At 32.2% G+C, this 16,046-nt stretch overlaps 1 protein-coding gene across 6 annotated transcripts in view; it reads left to right on the top strand.

Moving 5' to 3' along the window:
• LOC125063257 (glycerol-3-phosphate acyltransferase 1, mitochondrial) overlaps positions 1–16,006 on the top strand; it is a 42,191-nt gene extending 26,185 nt beyond the window's left edge. For all 6 annotated transcript variants that reach the window (XM_047669609.1, XM_047669610.1, XM_047669606.1 and 3 more), the window contains 13 exons: positions 1,108–1,272; positions 2,332–2,516; positions 3,949–4,185; positions 4,850–4,942; positions 5,530–5,624; positions 7,144–7,379; positions 7,848–8,040; positions 9,371–9,555; positions 9,948–10,083; positions 10,770–10,972; positions 11,661–11,803; positions 13,444–13,589; positions 14,527–16,006. In XM_047669609.1, coding sequence (XP_047525565.1) covers positions 1,108–1,272; positions 2,332–2,516; positions 3,949–4,185; positions 4,850–4,942; positions 5,530–5,624; positions 7,144–7,379; positions 7,848–8,040; positions 9,371–9,555; positions 9,948–10,083; positions 10,770–10,972; positions 11,661–11,803; positions 13,444–13,589; positions 14,527–14,705 — 2,196 coding nt within the window. In that variant the 3' untranslated portion in view covers positions 14,706–16,006. The remainder of the gene's footprint in view (positions 1–1,107; positions 1,273–2,331; positions 2,517–3,948; positions 4,186–4,849; positions 4,943–5,529; positions 5,625–7,143; positions 7,380–7,847; positions 8,041–9,370; positions 9,556–9,947; positions 10,084–10,769; positions 10,973–11,660; positions 11,804–13,443; positions 13,590–14,526) is intronic.
• The last annotated feature ends 40 nt before the right edge of the window (positions 16,007–16,046 follow it).

Raw genomic sequence — 16,046 nt, 5'->3', positions numbered from 1 at the left:
ATTCCAAATTTAAATGTGGCGTGATTGCCGCGCGCCAACCAGTGAAACTCCTGCTAGGGTTGGCGAAGAGGAAAATTAAGTTAACGAAATTGAAAATAAACAAAATTATGTTTTAGTCAGAAACGTGAAATCATCCTTTTGTTATCTGAGGAAATTGTCTCGTCACTGTTAAATTATCTTTATTGAATTATTAATTTGAAACTATGTCCTGGCTTGTTTTCGTTTATTTTGTACTAATATAGTACATGAATATTTTTTATTCTTGCCAATATTTATTATTATTTTCTTAGAGTTGGTCAACCCTTAACTGACAGTGCGTCGACCTATTGACAAATAATACACAAATTGAAATACAATGTATGTATGTCGGTTTGACAATATAGAATGCTCAACTCGTAACCTTTATTATCACTAATTAGTTCATCAAATTACATACTTTAATTGCTTTTTATTACCTATATTTTTATATTATGAATCATTATCAGCTTATTATCCTATTTTATTGTATTCTAGAGTCGTTTTTTTACGTAATAACTGGATATATTATATTGAAACGCATTTAAATAAATAATGAAATTCGTCTGAATTGTATTAATATGATTGAAGCTTTTAGTTGACTTCATTTATAAAAAAGTTTAACCTTATTTTTTTTATTGAGAAAAAGCTTGCCAACGCTCGGCACACTGACACATTGGTAAAAACAAACACAAAAAAATATGTTTAATGTGACAAGCACTTAAAGGCAAACATGACATACATATAGAGATCATAACATATTATTAAACAAAACAAACATTACAAAAAAAAACAATTACTAATCATAGAAAAAATTAAAATTACAAAAAACTAAACAAACAAACAATTATACCTTAATTTGAAAAATATGTTTAAAAACACAAAAATAAACATTTTTATTTGCTATAACGTTTGTGTAATTTGTATATTTTTTCCCGTTTGTCAATGTGGGTAAAAACCTTTTTTGCTATATTTTTAGTGTAATTGATTGTTATTATGTATACTTTTTGTTAGCTGTAGGATTACGAAATAAATAAGTAAGTTTATTTAAGCAACTCTTTTCTTGTACTTATAAAAATGTTTAAATTCCAGGAGTCATGGCAGGATTCAAAGGTAGCGGAATCAAGTGCAGTCATCAACATTCTGGATATTGGCAGGCAGACCTTTGCGAATGGTGGAGTGGTTTCGCGGTACCTCTGCGATCTGGCACAATGCTTTCAACTGACGAATTTTGACTACGGCGATATCGTCCCTAAGGTATTACTTCATATTTTTCTTTAGTTTCATTCAATATTTGACGACTCATTGGTGGTTTGTACCCCTGACTGCGAATCCATGTGTCCCGGGTTCGATCCCCGGCTGAGACGAACATCGATGTGATGAGCATTTCGTGTTGTGCTTAGGTCTTGGGTGTTTAAATATGTATTTATATGTCTATCTATCTATAATATGTATGTATATCCGTTGCCTAGTACCCATAACACAAGCTTCACCAGCTTAGCATGGGACTCGGTCAATTGGTGTGAATTGTCTTTAAAAAAAAAATTTAATAACATCTTAAAAGTTGTGATTTATGTACCTAAGGAAAAAGTGTCGAAGGCATATTATGCAATAAGATTAAAAATGGAAATAGTAGAAAATTGTTTCAAAGAGAAAGACTTGTAGTGACATCTAGAATCTGCGCTTAAGAAGTTTTTTCGGCCGCTAAGGATATATCGATCTCATCACTGGGGCCTTCGGTTCGTCCAGTCGGTTAGACTGGACCCCATCCTTCCTCTACATTGGTGACTCCAATGTGATTACCGAACGTGACAGACCTATTATTATTTATCTAGTCTTGAGCACTAGAAAATTTGTCAAAGTTTATGTAGAAAATCTAGTGACATGCCTGGAATACGGGGCTCAGTCAACCCAGTACTGATATTAAATGTTTGTATAATATTTCGTTAAAGATTTACTTAATATCTTGTTATTCATATATAATGCGTAGTCTACAAAGAGTGTTCTGAAGAGTTATTTGGGGTGATTCCTGCCTCGCTTCATCACCGTACGAGCGGACGTATTAACTCAAAATTTGTTCCGCATCAACGAGCGAACCGTGGAATCGACTCCCGGTGGGGGGTCTTCCAAGGGAGATACGACCTCCAATTGTTAAAAAAAGAGAAAACTCCTCTCCCTAATGCCGGCAACGCACCAACTAAAGTGGGTGTATATGAGCTGCGACGTCTGCTTTTTTGGGCGTCCTGTAAGATCGTGTATCCTATAAAAAAATTAGCTAATTAAATAGAGAGACGATAATCATTTGGTAAATTTCAGGTGGTAAAAGACGAGCGTTTCCAAAACGCAATAGAAGAGACGATAAAGGAGGAGTTGAATCCAGGGAAGAAAAAAGAAGAAACTAAAAAGGAATCCAGTTATGCGGCGGTTAGAAAGCGAGTGGAGGCGAAAGCTATGAAAGTTCTTCTTGATATCAGCTCCGCCATGTCCACTAATGTGCTAAAGTAAGAAACATATTCTAATATTATAAATGCGGTCGTAGTTTGTTGTACGTCTATAATTATTAGTGATATAGAGACCCTGAAGAATGCGATCAGGGGAAATATATTCATCTTTTTTATTGCGTCTGCTATTTTGCGAGTAGGCATTCTTGCCCACTAGTCATTTTATATATAAAAATATATAATGCCCAAATAGTAAATGATTGATTTAAGTAAGCCTAAGGCTGAGGACGATTTTTTAGCTATCCTTAATCGTGAAAAATTTAATTACAGTAATTAGTTTACCCTCTTGTCTACCCATCTTCATACCCCATAGTCATCTTTACACATGTATTATCAAATATTCTTTATGTGTATGTTCTTGATAAGATATAAAGTATGTACGCTGTCACATGTTTGACTTGTCAATATTTTTATATGCAAAAAGTTTGCTCATAGAATATTTCTTTATGTGTTTTACAACGCTTTAGTGATATTTTCTAGTATTTGTAGGCTCTTGAATGCTTAGCAAATGCCATGTTTACTTTTAATGATATATGTATTTCCTCGAAGTGGAATTTGTCGTTCAAGGATTGTGTATAGAGACGGCGAGTGGTCTTGTAAAATCCTAATATTATACGGCAAATGTTTAATAAAATTATAATTATAAGAAATATAACTATAATTATTATAATTATATACAACAAGAAATTATAATTAGAATGAAAAACTCGGTAACTATTAAATCTATTTCTTGGAAATAATTTTATTATTATTTATTAAAACCTGTACACGTATACCTATATAGTAGACGTGAGTACTATTTATCTATGTATTTAGTGTAGGTTTTAATAAATTTATATCCAAGAACTACGGTTACCGGGTCAAAATCGCAATTATGGTACTCATTATGATAAGCATATGTAAATGATTAAGACACAAAATCGTGTGATAAAACCTTGCCCTTGTCTAATACGATTGCAAATCACGACTGTCATAGCGTGATATCGATAAGAACGTTTTTATGTAGTTCAGTTTAAATTGGAATATCATTAACCATTTTTTAAAACTTATTATTTTTAAATAATTGAAATATCCATTCTATAGCTATTTTAATTATTGGACTGTGTCCAGTTTGTGTTTCCACCACACCAACTACTTTCTATTTAAGATCATGTATATGATAAATAAAATAAATAATTTGAGACTTTATACGTTTACGACCTATGGTCTAGTTATAAAACGTTGTTTAACGATAGCGCCGTGTTTTGTTTTACATGGTATTAAAAATAGGAATTTGACCAATCATAATCAAACGAAATGTCCCATCGTTTAGTGTCACCATCATAATTAGTCTAATCAAGGTTTAGTTTAAACGTCAAAATCAAGCGCACGCGCATATAAAAATCTAATGATGCAATACAAGTAATTTTTAATACACGTGTATATTTTTTAGATTAGTGGCGTGGTTATGCCACAAAGCAGTGCGTCGGGTCGCCGGCGGCGGTTGCGGCACTCGAGCGGCGTGCGTTGAGCGTTTACGCCGCGCAAACGCTGCGGGTCTACCGCTTGTCTTCGTGCCCCTACATAGGTCCCACTTTGATTACATTCTAGTCACATTCACGCTGTACCTGACGGGCCTGAGGCCGCCGCTGGTGGCTGCTGGTGATAATATGAGGATACCGTTCTTTGGGTTAGTATAAAACTTATAGAATATAATTATATTTAAAGGTATTATTTTTTGTGGTAGCTATTTTGAAGTTATACTTCTTTTGGCGCGTTAGGGAAAAATTATGAGAGTAAATGTTTACGATGCGCGCGCACACTGTCTGAATATCTGTTCAAACGTCGGTAAAACAGTCTGGGCCGCTAGATGGCGCTGTTTTATCGACAAGTTGTCAGAGTCGTGTTTATTTAAACTAAAATAATGATTTCTATATGAGTAAACCCGTTCCAATGAGATAAGAAACATAGTGTTTATTGTATAATATCATGATTAGTACTTATATCGTTTCGATTGGAAGTGACCATTAAAATGCAATTCGAAGAGGGAAACGTCCCTCTAAAGTGCTCGAAGAAAATTATTACGCAAAAGAATTATAACTTCTAACGTGTGTACATAAGTACACGCACGTTTTTGTAAACTAATTTATTTATATGAAATATCATCATCATGTACATGACATGATATAAGATTATAGACTAAATTGATATCATAATTATGTAGCGATTTTATAAAGATACGTGTTTTACGTGTTTAAAAATATAAAATCAGTCTAAAACATGGAAAAAAATAGATTTCATTTCTAAATTTTGAAAGATTTTTGATCATCTTTTAATTTCAAAAACTGTTTCAGGTGGTTCCTGCGCGGTTGCGGCGCGTTTTATATACGTCGGCGAGTTGACGGCTCAGAATATCACGAAGATTCTATCTATAAATCAGCACTTAGGTAACTTCACTGAATTGATTAAACACACAAAACAGTTATCGTTTCAGCCTGCCTTATAATATAAAAGCAGCATTATCGTTGGGACATGTGGTATGGGACATTGTTTGTATATTATTAAAGGTCCAAGCAATGTCGGCCTATTGGCTTCAGCGTGCGACTCTCATCCCTGAGGTCGTAGGTTTGATCCCCGGCTGTGCACCAATGGACTTTCTTTCTATGTGTGCATTTAACATTTGCTCGAACGGTGAAGGAAAACATCGTGAGGAAACCGACATGTCTTAGACCCAAAAAGTCGACGGTGTATGTCAGGCACACGAGGCTGATCACCTGCTTGCCTATTAGATTAAAAAATAAATATTCAAGTAAATAATCTATTGTTACCTCGAAACCTAATGTTAGCCCGTTACATAAGTGTTTAAGGTGCATTTGTTTCGTACTTAAAATATGTATATAAAAAATACTGAAAATAGTTTTCTTTTTTTTCACGAAATTTATGTATTTATTGCCAGGCGAAAGAATAATTAAATATAGGCTTAGAAAATAATTAAACATTATACAGTATATTTTATTTGTATGTATTTTTGCAGGGCTTATATACTAAATAGCTTAGCAGCAAACAATAACCTCGAGTTCTTCATAGAGGGAGGTCGGACAAGGACAGGAAAACCGCAGGCACCTAAAGGTAAGATGATTTTTTAAATTACGCTCATTAAACTTTAATATCTTCCTATGAGCGTAACAAAATGTTTTATGTAACTAAAAAATATAAACCTACCAACGAAAAATTTTGGATAAAAAAATGTTATGTAATCCTAATATAATATGTCGAAGAAATATCATCACTCCATCGATATCATTAGCGGGTTTTGTGGGTGTCATGTGGATAAGGTGCGAGCACAAAAGACACGAATAATTATCGTACAATATTTAATTTAGATTGATTCCGTTTAACAACAAATAACACTTTAGCTTAAATTATAACGAACAGCGGATTCAAGGCACCGATCTCGTAATGTCCTTACAACCTGCTGTTGGACTGCGAAACTAGTAGGTATTTAATAATAATAATAACTTTATTTATGACAGGGTTGTGACAAAATTCATATATCGCTAGTTTCCACACTAGAGAGTCCCTGTGTTGTAGGTAACTAGATAACAATTATTCCGTGGTACATGGTACATGTTTAAAACAGTTTTTTTTAAGTAATTTTAGTGTTACAAGTTACAACTATGTTAAGTATGAGTAAATGTGTGAGTGTGTGAATGGGTGTGTATGCGCATGTATTTGAGAGTTGTTATGTTGTTGTCTCAGAATCCATAGATTGGGAAATTTTATTATAAAGGATTTAAATTTAACTACACGTGTTCTTTAACTTCCTTGAAAATATATTATATATATTTTTGAAGTCATACTTCTTTAAGCGCGTTATGAAAAATTGATGAGAGTGAAATTTTACAATGCGCGCGCACCGTGACACAAAATTAACAGAATGAAGTTGCCCACGGAAGATGCAACGGCATTGGACATAATTTAAAAACAACATTCGAATAATAATAGAATTTATGTTACACTTAATGTAAGAGAATAATTATTATAAATATTTATTTATTTAATTTTTCAAATGTAAACTGAACTTTATTGACTATAATGACTCCTTTTCCAGTCTTTGATTATTTAATTGTAATTAATTATTTGCATGCAATCAAAAACTATTTTTAATAATGCCAAAGAAGTATAACTTCTTACGCGCGTACATAAGTACACGCACCCTTTTTTTATTTGTGTGATTATCTTATTTTGTCGGATTATTTATTATATTAACTCCTATTCTTATTTATATTTTCCGGCTTACTTAAGGAAATGGATGTGGTGAGATAAGAATTTACTAAATCAACAATAAAAAAATCAGTGGCGCTACAACCTCGTTAGGTCTTGGCCTCAGATTTCTGAATCTGTTTCATGATCATTTTTTTAATTTAATAGGCAAGTAGGTGATCAGCCTCCACTGCCTGACACACGCCGTCGACTTTAAAAAAAAAACAATAAACAACAATATTTTTTTATCTTTAATCAATAATTTTAATTAAATTTTTATTTGATCCAGTTCCCAAATATTATTATTTAATTATTAACGTCTACTAATTACTAATATAAACAAGGTTTAAGAAATATAAGCTTATCGAAATTTAAACAATTTCAGCGGGTATCCTATCAGTTATCCTGGAGGCCTACCTCGAAGGTACCATTGATGATGCATTATTGGTACCGGTTACTTTGAATTATGACAAATTGGTGGATGGAAATTTCGTCAGGGAGCAACTGGGTATGCCCAAACAGATGGAGACATTTTGGTCGGCTTTGCGTGGAATTTGGAGGACTTTGAACACTAATCATGGGGGTATAAGGGTGGATTTCAATCAGCCTATATCGTTGAAGGTAAGAAACTTTATATAGCAATGTTTGCAGTCAAATGGCTCTAAATAGGCCATTGGGGTATCACATTTGTGTAACTACGTTTAACATATAAATTTCCTATTCTAATATTATAAACGTGAAAGTTCGCACGTATGGATGGATGTTTGTTATTCCTTTACGTAAAAACTACTGAATTGATTGTAATGAAACTTTACAATAATATAGATATACATTATATCTACATTATTGTGTGAATTATCCAAAATATCAAGTAAGTAGTAAAAAATCTACCATCTGCGAGCTATTCTGGCGTGCGCTGCCATAACCGCTAGAGTTAAGAATATGAAATATATGATGGAAATGTTTATCTTAAATAGGCAATATCTTCAGTAGTTTTTTTTATATAGTTATATGTCGTGGTAAATAATCCTTTCTAAAAAATTTACCCCTAAAATATAAAATTCTCATTCCTTAAAAACTGAATTTCAGGAGCTAGTAACGTCCTTCCAAAAGTACAATCACCTAAAAGCAGCAATAGATAGGCCGCTTACTCCAACAAATAACAATTTGACGATGGACATAGACAGACATATCCTTAACAGTCACAGCAGTTTCTACGGAGCCAATGTCAGTGCGGATCATAAGATGATGGTAGAGGCTATTGGCAGGCATCTGGTGTATGGTATGTTTTATTAATATCATAAATATATATATAATGTCTTCTAAATACGATTCACATATTTATCTAGCTCACTACTTTTTCAGAAGTAAATCGTAGTTTCCTCATCCTAGTTTCAATGGTAAAAAAAAACTTACTCTAACGTGTGTACTAGTGTACACACGTTAGAAGTGAAACTTCTTTATGACCTTATTTTTCTAAAAATGATCTATATGCAACTTTACAGAAATTGGTTATATAAAGTTTAATTTGATAGTATATCAAAAGGCTTTTATTATCATAGACAGGAATACAAATAATACAATTATTTCATTTTACCTTATTACCACTAAGATTATTACAGAATTTCATAAATTGTAATAGAATTTTTAGTATCATAGTTATCGTTATTATACATTTTTGTTATTAATGGTTTAGAATCTCTTCGAATCAACCGTGGTAGGGATAAGAAAAAGACGCGCGTAACGGTCAAATGTGACGCGTAACCGTAACATGTGACGCGTAACGAAAAAATGTTACACAAAAATTTTTTCCAACCCCGATAAAGAAGTTTCACTTCAAAAAAATTCTGTATGAAGTTTAGTGTTTGATATTGCTAGATGAGATTGTGACTTAATATACGAATACGGATAATGTTTAAAATTAAACCTAAAATATTTGTTTAAAGCTATGTTAATAATAGGTTTTTTATATAAATGTGTGTAATAAATTTAACATTATTTATAGTCCGTTTCATACAGAAATTAACTAATTACTTGATAACTTTATTGTCTAAATAAAACAAGATACCACAAATCATACAAAAATAAAATATTGCAAACATTTACACACACACTAACACACACAGTCTTAGTGGTTACATAACAAAATAACAAAACCTAAACACATGCAGGAATTCCTTCTTAAATCTATCAATTATTGTTATAGTATTGTATAGATCTTTCTGATGTATATAATTCTGGTCTCGCGGTGTTTGTAATTAAACTCCTCCGAAATGGCTCGACCGATTTTCGTGAAATTTTGTGTCCATATCGGTTAGTTCTGCGAATCGGACAGCATCTATTTTTCTACCCCCTAAATGTTAAGGCTGGGTCCACCCCAAATTTTTTTGTTTATATATTTTATGATACATCATACAAAAATATATACAAGCCTTCATTTTCAACCCCTATTTTTTATTGAACTAAAAAAAAATTATAGAACTAATATACATGCCAAAACAACGTTTGCCGGAGAGGAGAAGAGATCGCTTGAAAGCGTTCCATAATTAAGTTTTACATACCAATTTTTAAATTGTATTGGAATAATGAGCACTAATTATTTGAATGTATAGATGCAGCCGTATCAACACCGTTAATGTGCACGAACGTAGTCGCGTACGTCCTCCTAACAGAACAAAGGGCCGGCTGCACATTAAAACAACTTCTCGATAGTTTTGAGGCAAGATCGCGTACCCTCGTGAGGGAAGGACGTGATCTGGGATACGCGGGAGACTCGAGGACTGTATTGAAACATGCTGTAAGCTTTTTTTATTAATAATAATAAATCTTTTTTTGCAAGAATCATTATTATTAATCAATTATAAAAATCCACCCAATCAGCCACACAAAAATAGGCATGCAAATGTCACATTAATTTTCATTAAGTCATATAATAAGAACATTTGTCATAATACTAAGTCATTGTACTAATTATCATTGTACTCTCATGTACCTACTTACTTTTGATCCTATTTAATATTTTTTTTTATAAAGTTAGAATTAATAAATGTCACTTCTTTAAGTCGTTTTATAGGTGAGATAATTTTATTTTTAATCATTGGTTGACGTTTACTGACGAATTTTGAGCTAGAAAATCCTAAAGATTATCGAGTTCACCCATAAAACGGAGTTTAAATATTTGTGATACAGATGGATATGTTGGGGCGCGGTGTAGTATCCCGGGATGAAAACCGTGTGCGAGCACAATGTTCGGTGGCAGCTGCGCTTGAGTTGTCCTACTACGCCAATTCCGTTGTGGCACATTATGCCGCACCCGCTATAGTTGGTAAGTTTCGAAAAAGTTAAAGTATCGTATAGGGCACATTGTTTCTTCCTTCTAAAGTATTTATTTGACAGTCTAAAGAAGTACTGAACGTATTTAAAATGTATTGCTTATAATGTCTGCTAAATAAAATACGCCAATATGCGGCGTTGACGTTCTTCACCGAAGTCTAGTATGAATGAATTTGCAAAGGTGTTAAATTTATTGACTCATTTTAATTTAATTTGTTTGTTGATAAATGGATTTCTTTATTATTATTAACGTTTTCCTTGTACTTTTACTTTATGCATACTGATAACCTTTAAATAGGAAAATTAATGTGATTAGGTTTAAAACACGTTGTATATAATGCTATATCTAGAGTATATGTTACAAGTTATGTTTTATAAATTATATGACAATTATGGTAAATATAAATTTTACAAAAAAAAAATAATAATAAAATATTTCACTTCTAATTTTAGATTTTGTTTAAGCTAAACAGCGGATTATAGATAGGCACTAATAACACACTTACTATATATACTCAGATTACTTCCTAATTCCCTGTCTAATGGGGACCTAATTCCATAATAGGCTGGATTGTTTGGCATACGCATTTGATTGTAGCAGTAAATTTGTTTCCTTATATCCCAACCAGTAATTTCAATAACTTCTTTATAATATTCCTATATTAATTTCTATTATAGTCACGGCACTTGAAAGTATACTCGCCGAACCGGACGCGGACGCAGCGTACGTACGACACAACGAGCTAATGACGCGTTCGTTGGAACTTTGCGGGATTATGGGACACGAGTTCATACTGAACGCCCCTTGTCATCGCACGGAGGAGGGAATACAGGACGCTTTGGCTTCATTGGTGCAGAGTGATGTTTTGTGTACTGTACAGGTACGGTATTTGATAAAAAAATTATAAACATTCATAAAAAAAATAATTTGCTGTTGTGGGTTCTTTAGGATGTATAAATTTCCAAAAATGTTTCTGTTTGTACGGCATTGATTAGTTTTTTGATAATCTGTATTACTATATAGAGGAAATATTAGTTTTTTTTGTTTGTTATGAATTTACTCTAAAACTACTTAGTCGATATTATTATTGAGACTAAGTAGATATCAGTCTTTACCGTACGTACGGTGTTGCACACATATAAAGAAAAAGTCATTGGTGCAAAGCCGGGATTTGAATTAACGACTTTTGAAAGGCTCACTACTACCAATAGGTCAAAGCTACCCATATATGCATTATCGTTGCATAAAAATAGATCGTGCGTGAATAAATATTTAATATTGCGTCATTAATTAATCCTCGAGTCAAAATACGTTAATAAAACGCATTTCCAAACCACTGCACTATTTCTTTGTGTTCGTAATTGTCAGGACAATTTAGTATAAGAGGGCATTCAAGTATTACGCGTTTATTACACTCCCCCCCTCCCCCATATAACGTGCTGTAACGTTTTACTGTCCCCCCCTCGCCCTCTAAGTCACAATTATGTGGCGTAAAGTACCGCAAACTCCCTAAAATACCTTTCTTATTGTTTTAATCGCGTTAATAATATTAAAAACAATGTTCCCAGAATGACAATGTACTGGATGAGCAGAGATGGTCCCAGCGGTTTGCAAAGACATTAGACGAAGACATGGATGATGAGGAGCGACCCGACCCCACAAGGAATATTAAGTACAGGATCTCAAACAAACCAGAGGCTCTCACGGAAAGGTAATAATTACTTTGGTATTTTAATTATTCGATTATAATAATTATAATAATAAATATTATAAAATCATTTTCTCTCTTTTCTGGGATATGGATGGAAGTATGAGGCAAGGCAGATTTATTCTCTCTTTATCAGACCTCGGACTCTCCTCGGAATTATTTACTTTTGTATTCTGTTTATTATAAGTACAAAGGAACCGTACATTTTTCAATTACTTAAATTAAATAATCAAACATCATATAATTTCAATCTCCTTAAATTAAAATATTAAAAATTGTCCTTTCTGGTTAATTATTAGATTATTAACTCATTCAGTTAACGATAATACTTACTGGAAAGCATGCAAAACGTAAGGATACTATGATAATTTAAATATATCTATATATAATATTTTTATATACAGGGTGGCCAAAAAGTCGTGGATCAAACGCAAATAGGGGATAGATGAGGTCATCAGCGGCAAAAAATTGTTCTACGGGAGGTCTCTAAGGTCAACCCTTGCAGAGTTATGATTTATTTTGGTTTTTATATAAAAATTGACTTTTTTTTACTAATTCTTATTGAAATTCGAAAAAATCTACAATTTGTATCTTTTTCATAATATCCACTAGATTGGTACTGATGAGTTCTTGCATTAGACATACTATTTATAGTTGTTTATTGAGTGTATTGAAGATAATATTAAGTTATACGATGTAACATTTTTTTCAAATCATAACTTTTTGTTTATTTCGGACCCCACTGTGAAAAAAAAATACTCTACCGAATAGTGACCCTGTATTACAAGTTTTGGCGCATTAAATATGGATTCTGAAAAGGTATTACATATGGCCATGAGGCGCTCTAATATCTTTCTACGACGAAAAAACAACAACGATTCGGACTTATGATAGATTATTTACCTACCTGTGACCAGTACTGTGTGAATCGCACTAGATTCAAAAAATTGGACAGATGGCTGGAGGGTTACGTAGGAATTTGATTAGACGGTGCAGATTAAGTATTATGGTCAGAGTCAGGAATTTTGAGCATATTTTATTGTAAAATATTTTGTTTCCTACAAACAACCATTGAGAAATAATTGTTTTAATACATTTATTATTTCACAATCGTTGTTTGTAATTCTTCCTAGAAAGATATTAGAGCGACTCATGGCCACGTGTAATACCTTTTCAGAATCCCTATTAAATGCGCCAAAACTTGTAGTACAGGGACACTTTTCGGTGGAGTAATTTTTTTTCACAGTGGGGTCCAAAGTAAAGAAAAATTTATGATTTGAAAAAATGTTATATCGTATCACTTAATATTATCTTGAATACACTCAATAAACAACTATAAATAGTATGTCTAACGCAAGAACTCATCAGTACCAATCTAGTGGATATTATGAGAAAGATACAGGATGTAGATATTTTCGAATTTTAAGAAGAATTAGTAAAAAAAGGTCAATTTTCATATAAAAACCAAAATAAATCATAACTCTGCAGGGGTTGACCTTAGATACCTCCCGTAGAACAATTTTTTGCCGCCGATGACCTTATCTATCCCCTATTTGCGTTTGATCCACGACTTTTTGGCCACCCTGTATAGTAAACCGGTTTTTATCCGATAGAATTTCTGTTAGTAACTGTTCTATTTTCAGACGGCGTTTGTTACGTACACTCAGGCCGCTGCTGGAGGCCTATTCGGCAACAGGAAAATGTTTGAAAAACGCGTCTCAAAAGGAAGTTGTTACAGCGGCGTTAGACAAACTCACGGAAGATTTTACACAGAATAGAATGATATATGGTGAGAAATTTGTCATTCGTTTGTCTAAAGAGATTGAAATTCCATAAGCTGAAATTAGTTGAATACAACTGAATTTTTTATTCTGATACTAGAAATTCACCGATTTTTTTTTATTTTATTTATTGAGAAAGATTTACAGATTATTACTAACTTACTTACTAAATACAATGTTCTTTTACGCCATTAAATAAATCTTTACAAATAGTTAAGTAGTACTAATAAAATTAACTGGATTGGTAACAATAAAATGATTTTATTCAACTATATAAATATATATATCAAAGAAAGTAATAAACTAAGTAAAAATTGGTTAAGTAACATTTAACAGTTTAGTATAACTTATACACTTATAAAAACTTATGGTTCATCATTCCACTGAGGAGTTAGTACAACTATAAACGTGTATTTATACAAAACTTTTTAGAACAAACAATTTGATATTATTATGAGTCTAGTTGCCAATAACGCCATCTATCGCCGGGATGGTGGTATTTTTAAAGCTTATCTTGAGTTTTAATTTATTTAACAGTTCATTGATAATCCACAGCTTTAAAGATAATATTTACGATTTTTAAATTAAATATGTAAATGTTAAGTACACAGACAATGTATGTACTTGTATGCGTTTTTAGGTGATCTTAAAAATCCATTCGATTTGCTAATTTCCTTCGAAAATACCCGTTTGTACATAATATGAAATAAAAGGCTTGCGTAGTCCTTATTATATAGATATACAGTATGTATAAGTTTATTATTTTGAGGATAGTTTATACCAAAATAGGGGATATGAAATAGTTCAGTATGACGACTTCTATAGGGGGTATATTTAAGTTTAATATTTTAAGCAATAAGTTAAATTATGGCAGTTGACAACACCTATGTAAACTGTTCGCGTTTATATAAACCAAAGACAATATAAGATATTATACCTTTTCAGGTGAAGCGGTATCGACAGACGCAATACGCAACTGTTTGCGCGTGTTGCGACAATCAGGCGTAATAGACATGTATACTGAAAACAAAACCAGGATGATAAGGCCTAACGAAACCACGGGTCAAAACATTCTAGACCAAGTGCAAAAGTTTAATGTGCAAACGCCCTTATTAGAAAAGTGATATGTGATAAGTGTATAAGTGATAAGTGAAGTGCGTATTGGGATATATGTAACAGTGAATGATTCCCATTCTGGTGGTACAACCAACACAGCGAGACATTACGTGGAATACACCTTAACGTCAAGCGATAAAGTCCTTATTAAAATATATGAGAATTAGTTATAATTTAGCCAATAATGTATGCTGACGTCCTCTAACCATGGTATAAAGGTTATAAAGAGTATCGATGTAAATGGCGCTTTATAGTAAAGTAATATTAAAGTACAATTTGTTAAAAAACAATTAGTCTAATAAATTTAGTTTAATTTGAAACATTGGTAACAATTGGGTTTTGTATTCAAATACAGCAAGTATCTGAGTCAAATTTTAGCGCACATTCTTCCAACTGTCAAAATAGGCTTAAAGAAGTTTATTATTATAGACTATGTTTGATGACACATGTTTATCTTTATTTTTTATTTGTCTAGACTACTTGAATTTATGCACTTTCAGAGGATTTGCAAAAAACCGAAGAAAAACAAGTGAATGTTACGTGAGAACCATTTAAAGATTAAAAAAAAATTCTTTCGACTTACCAACCAAAATCAAACATTTTAAATAATAATTTGGTTTTTTTACTTTTTACCTGGTAGTATGAGTTTGACAAAATTTTCAACGCTACTATACAAAATTCTGGGTCACATATCTGTATAAAAATTCTTAGTTTTGCTGTTTTCATACAAACGACACAGACTTTTTTTACAATAGCGATTAATACTCACGATACAGCTTAAGACGTATATCTTGTAGTATAAAAATGTGTAGAAACTTTGACAATGCAATTGAAATTCTTTAGAAAATTATTCTTGAAATTCGATGAAACATTTTTAACAAAGACGGAAATTTGCTTTTGAATATATAAAGTTTCAACATTACACGTTAACTATTTTCTAACAAAAAAGACATGCGCAGGATCGCACGTAAGGTGATGTTACAAAATATTTTAATGTTATCAAAAGTTTTTGGACACTTTAGCTTATACTTTGGTATTATAAAACTGAAAGTCGAATAGTATCAATACATTTTTGTATAAACCATTTTCCTCTAGACCTATTCGGAAATAAAGTAAAATACCAAATTTTCGGAAATCCTTGGCCCTGTAAGAAATGTTAATGATCAAATTGAAGTATTAAAATACTAGTTAAAACTATAAAAGTAAAGGGAACTTACTTGGCCACCAGATTAGGAGAATGTATGAAACCTATATGTATATAATAGATATTTTGTACGACATGTAAGAACAAATAAACTTTATAATAGTATTTTCGTTTTATTTTTTAATATGTACCCAGAGGCACTGAA

This window comes from Pieris napi, chromosome 3 (genome assembly GCF_905475465.1).
Source record: "Pieris napi chromosome 3, ilPieNapi1.2, whole genome shotgun sequence".
Lineage (NCBI taxonomy): Eukaryota > Metazoa > Arthropoda > Insecta > Lepidoptera > Pieridae > Pieris > Pieris napi.
Note: the sequence above shows the minus strand (reverse complement) of the source record. Positions and strands in the feature narration are given on the sequence as shown.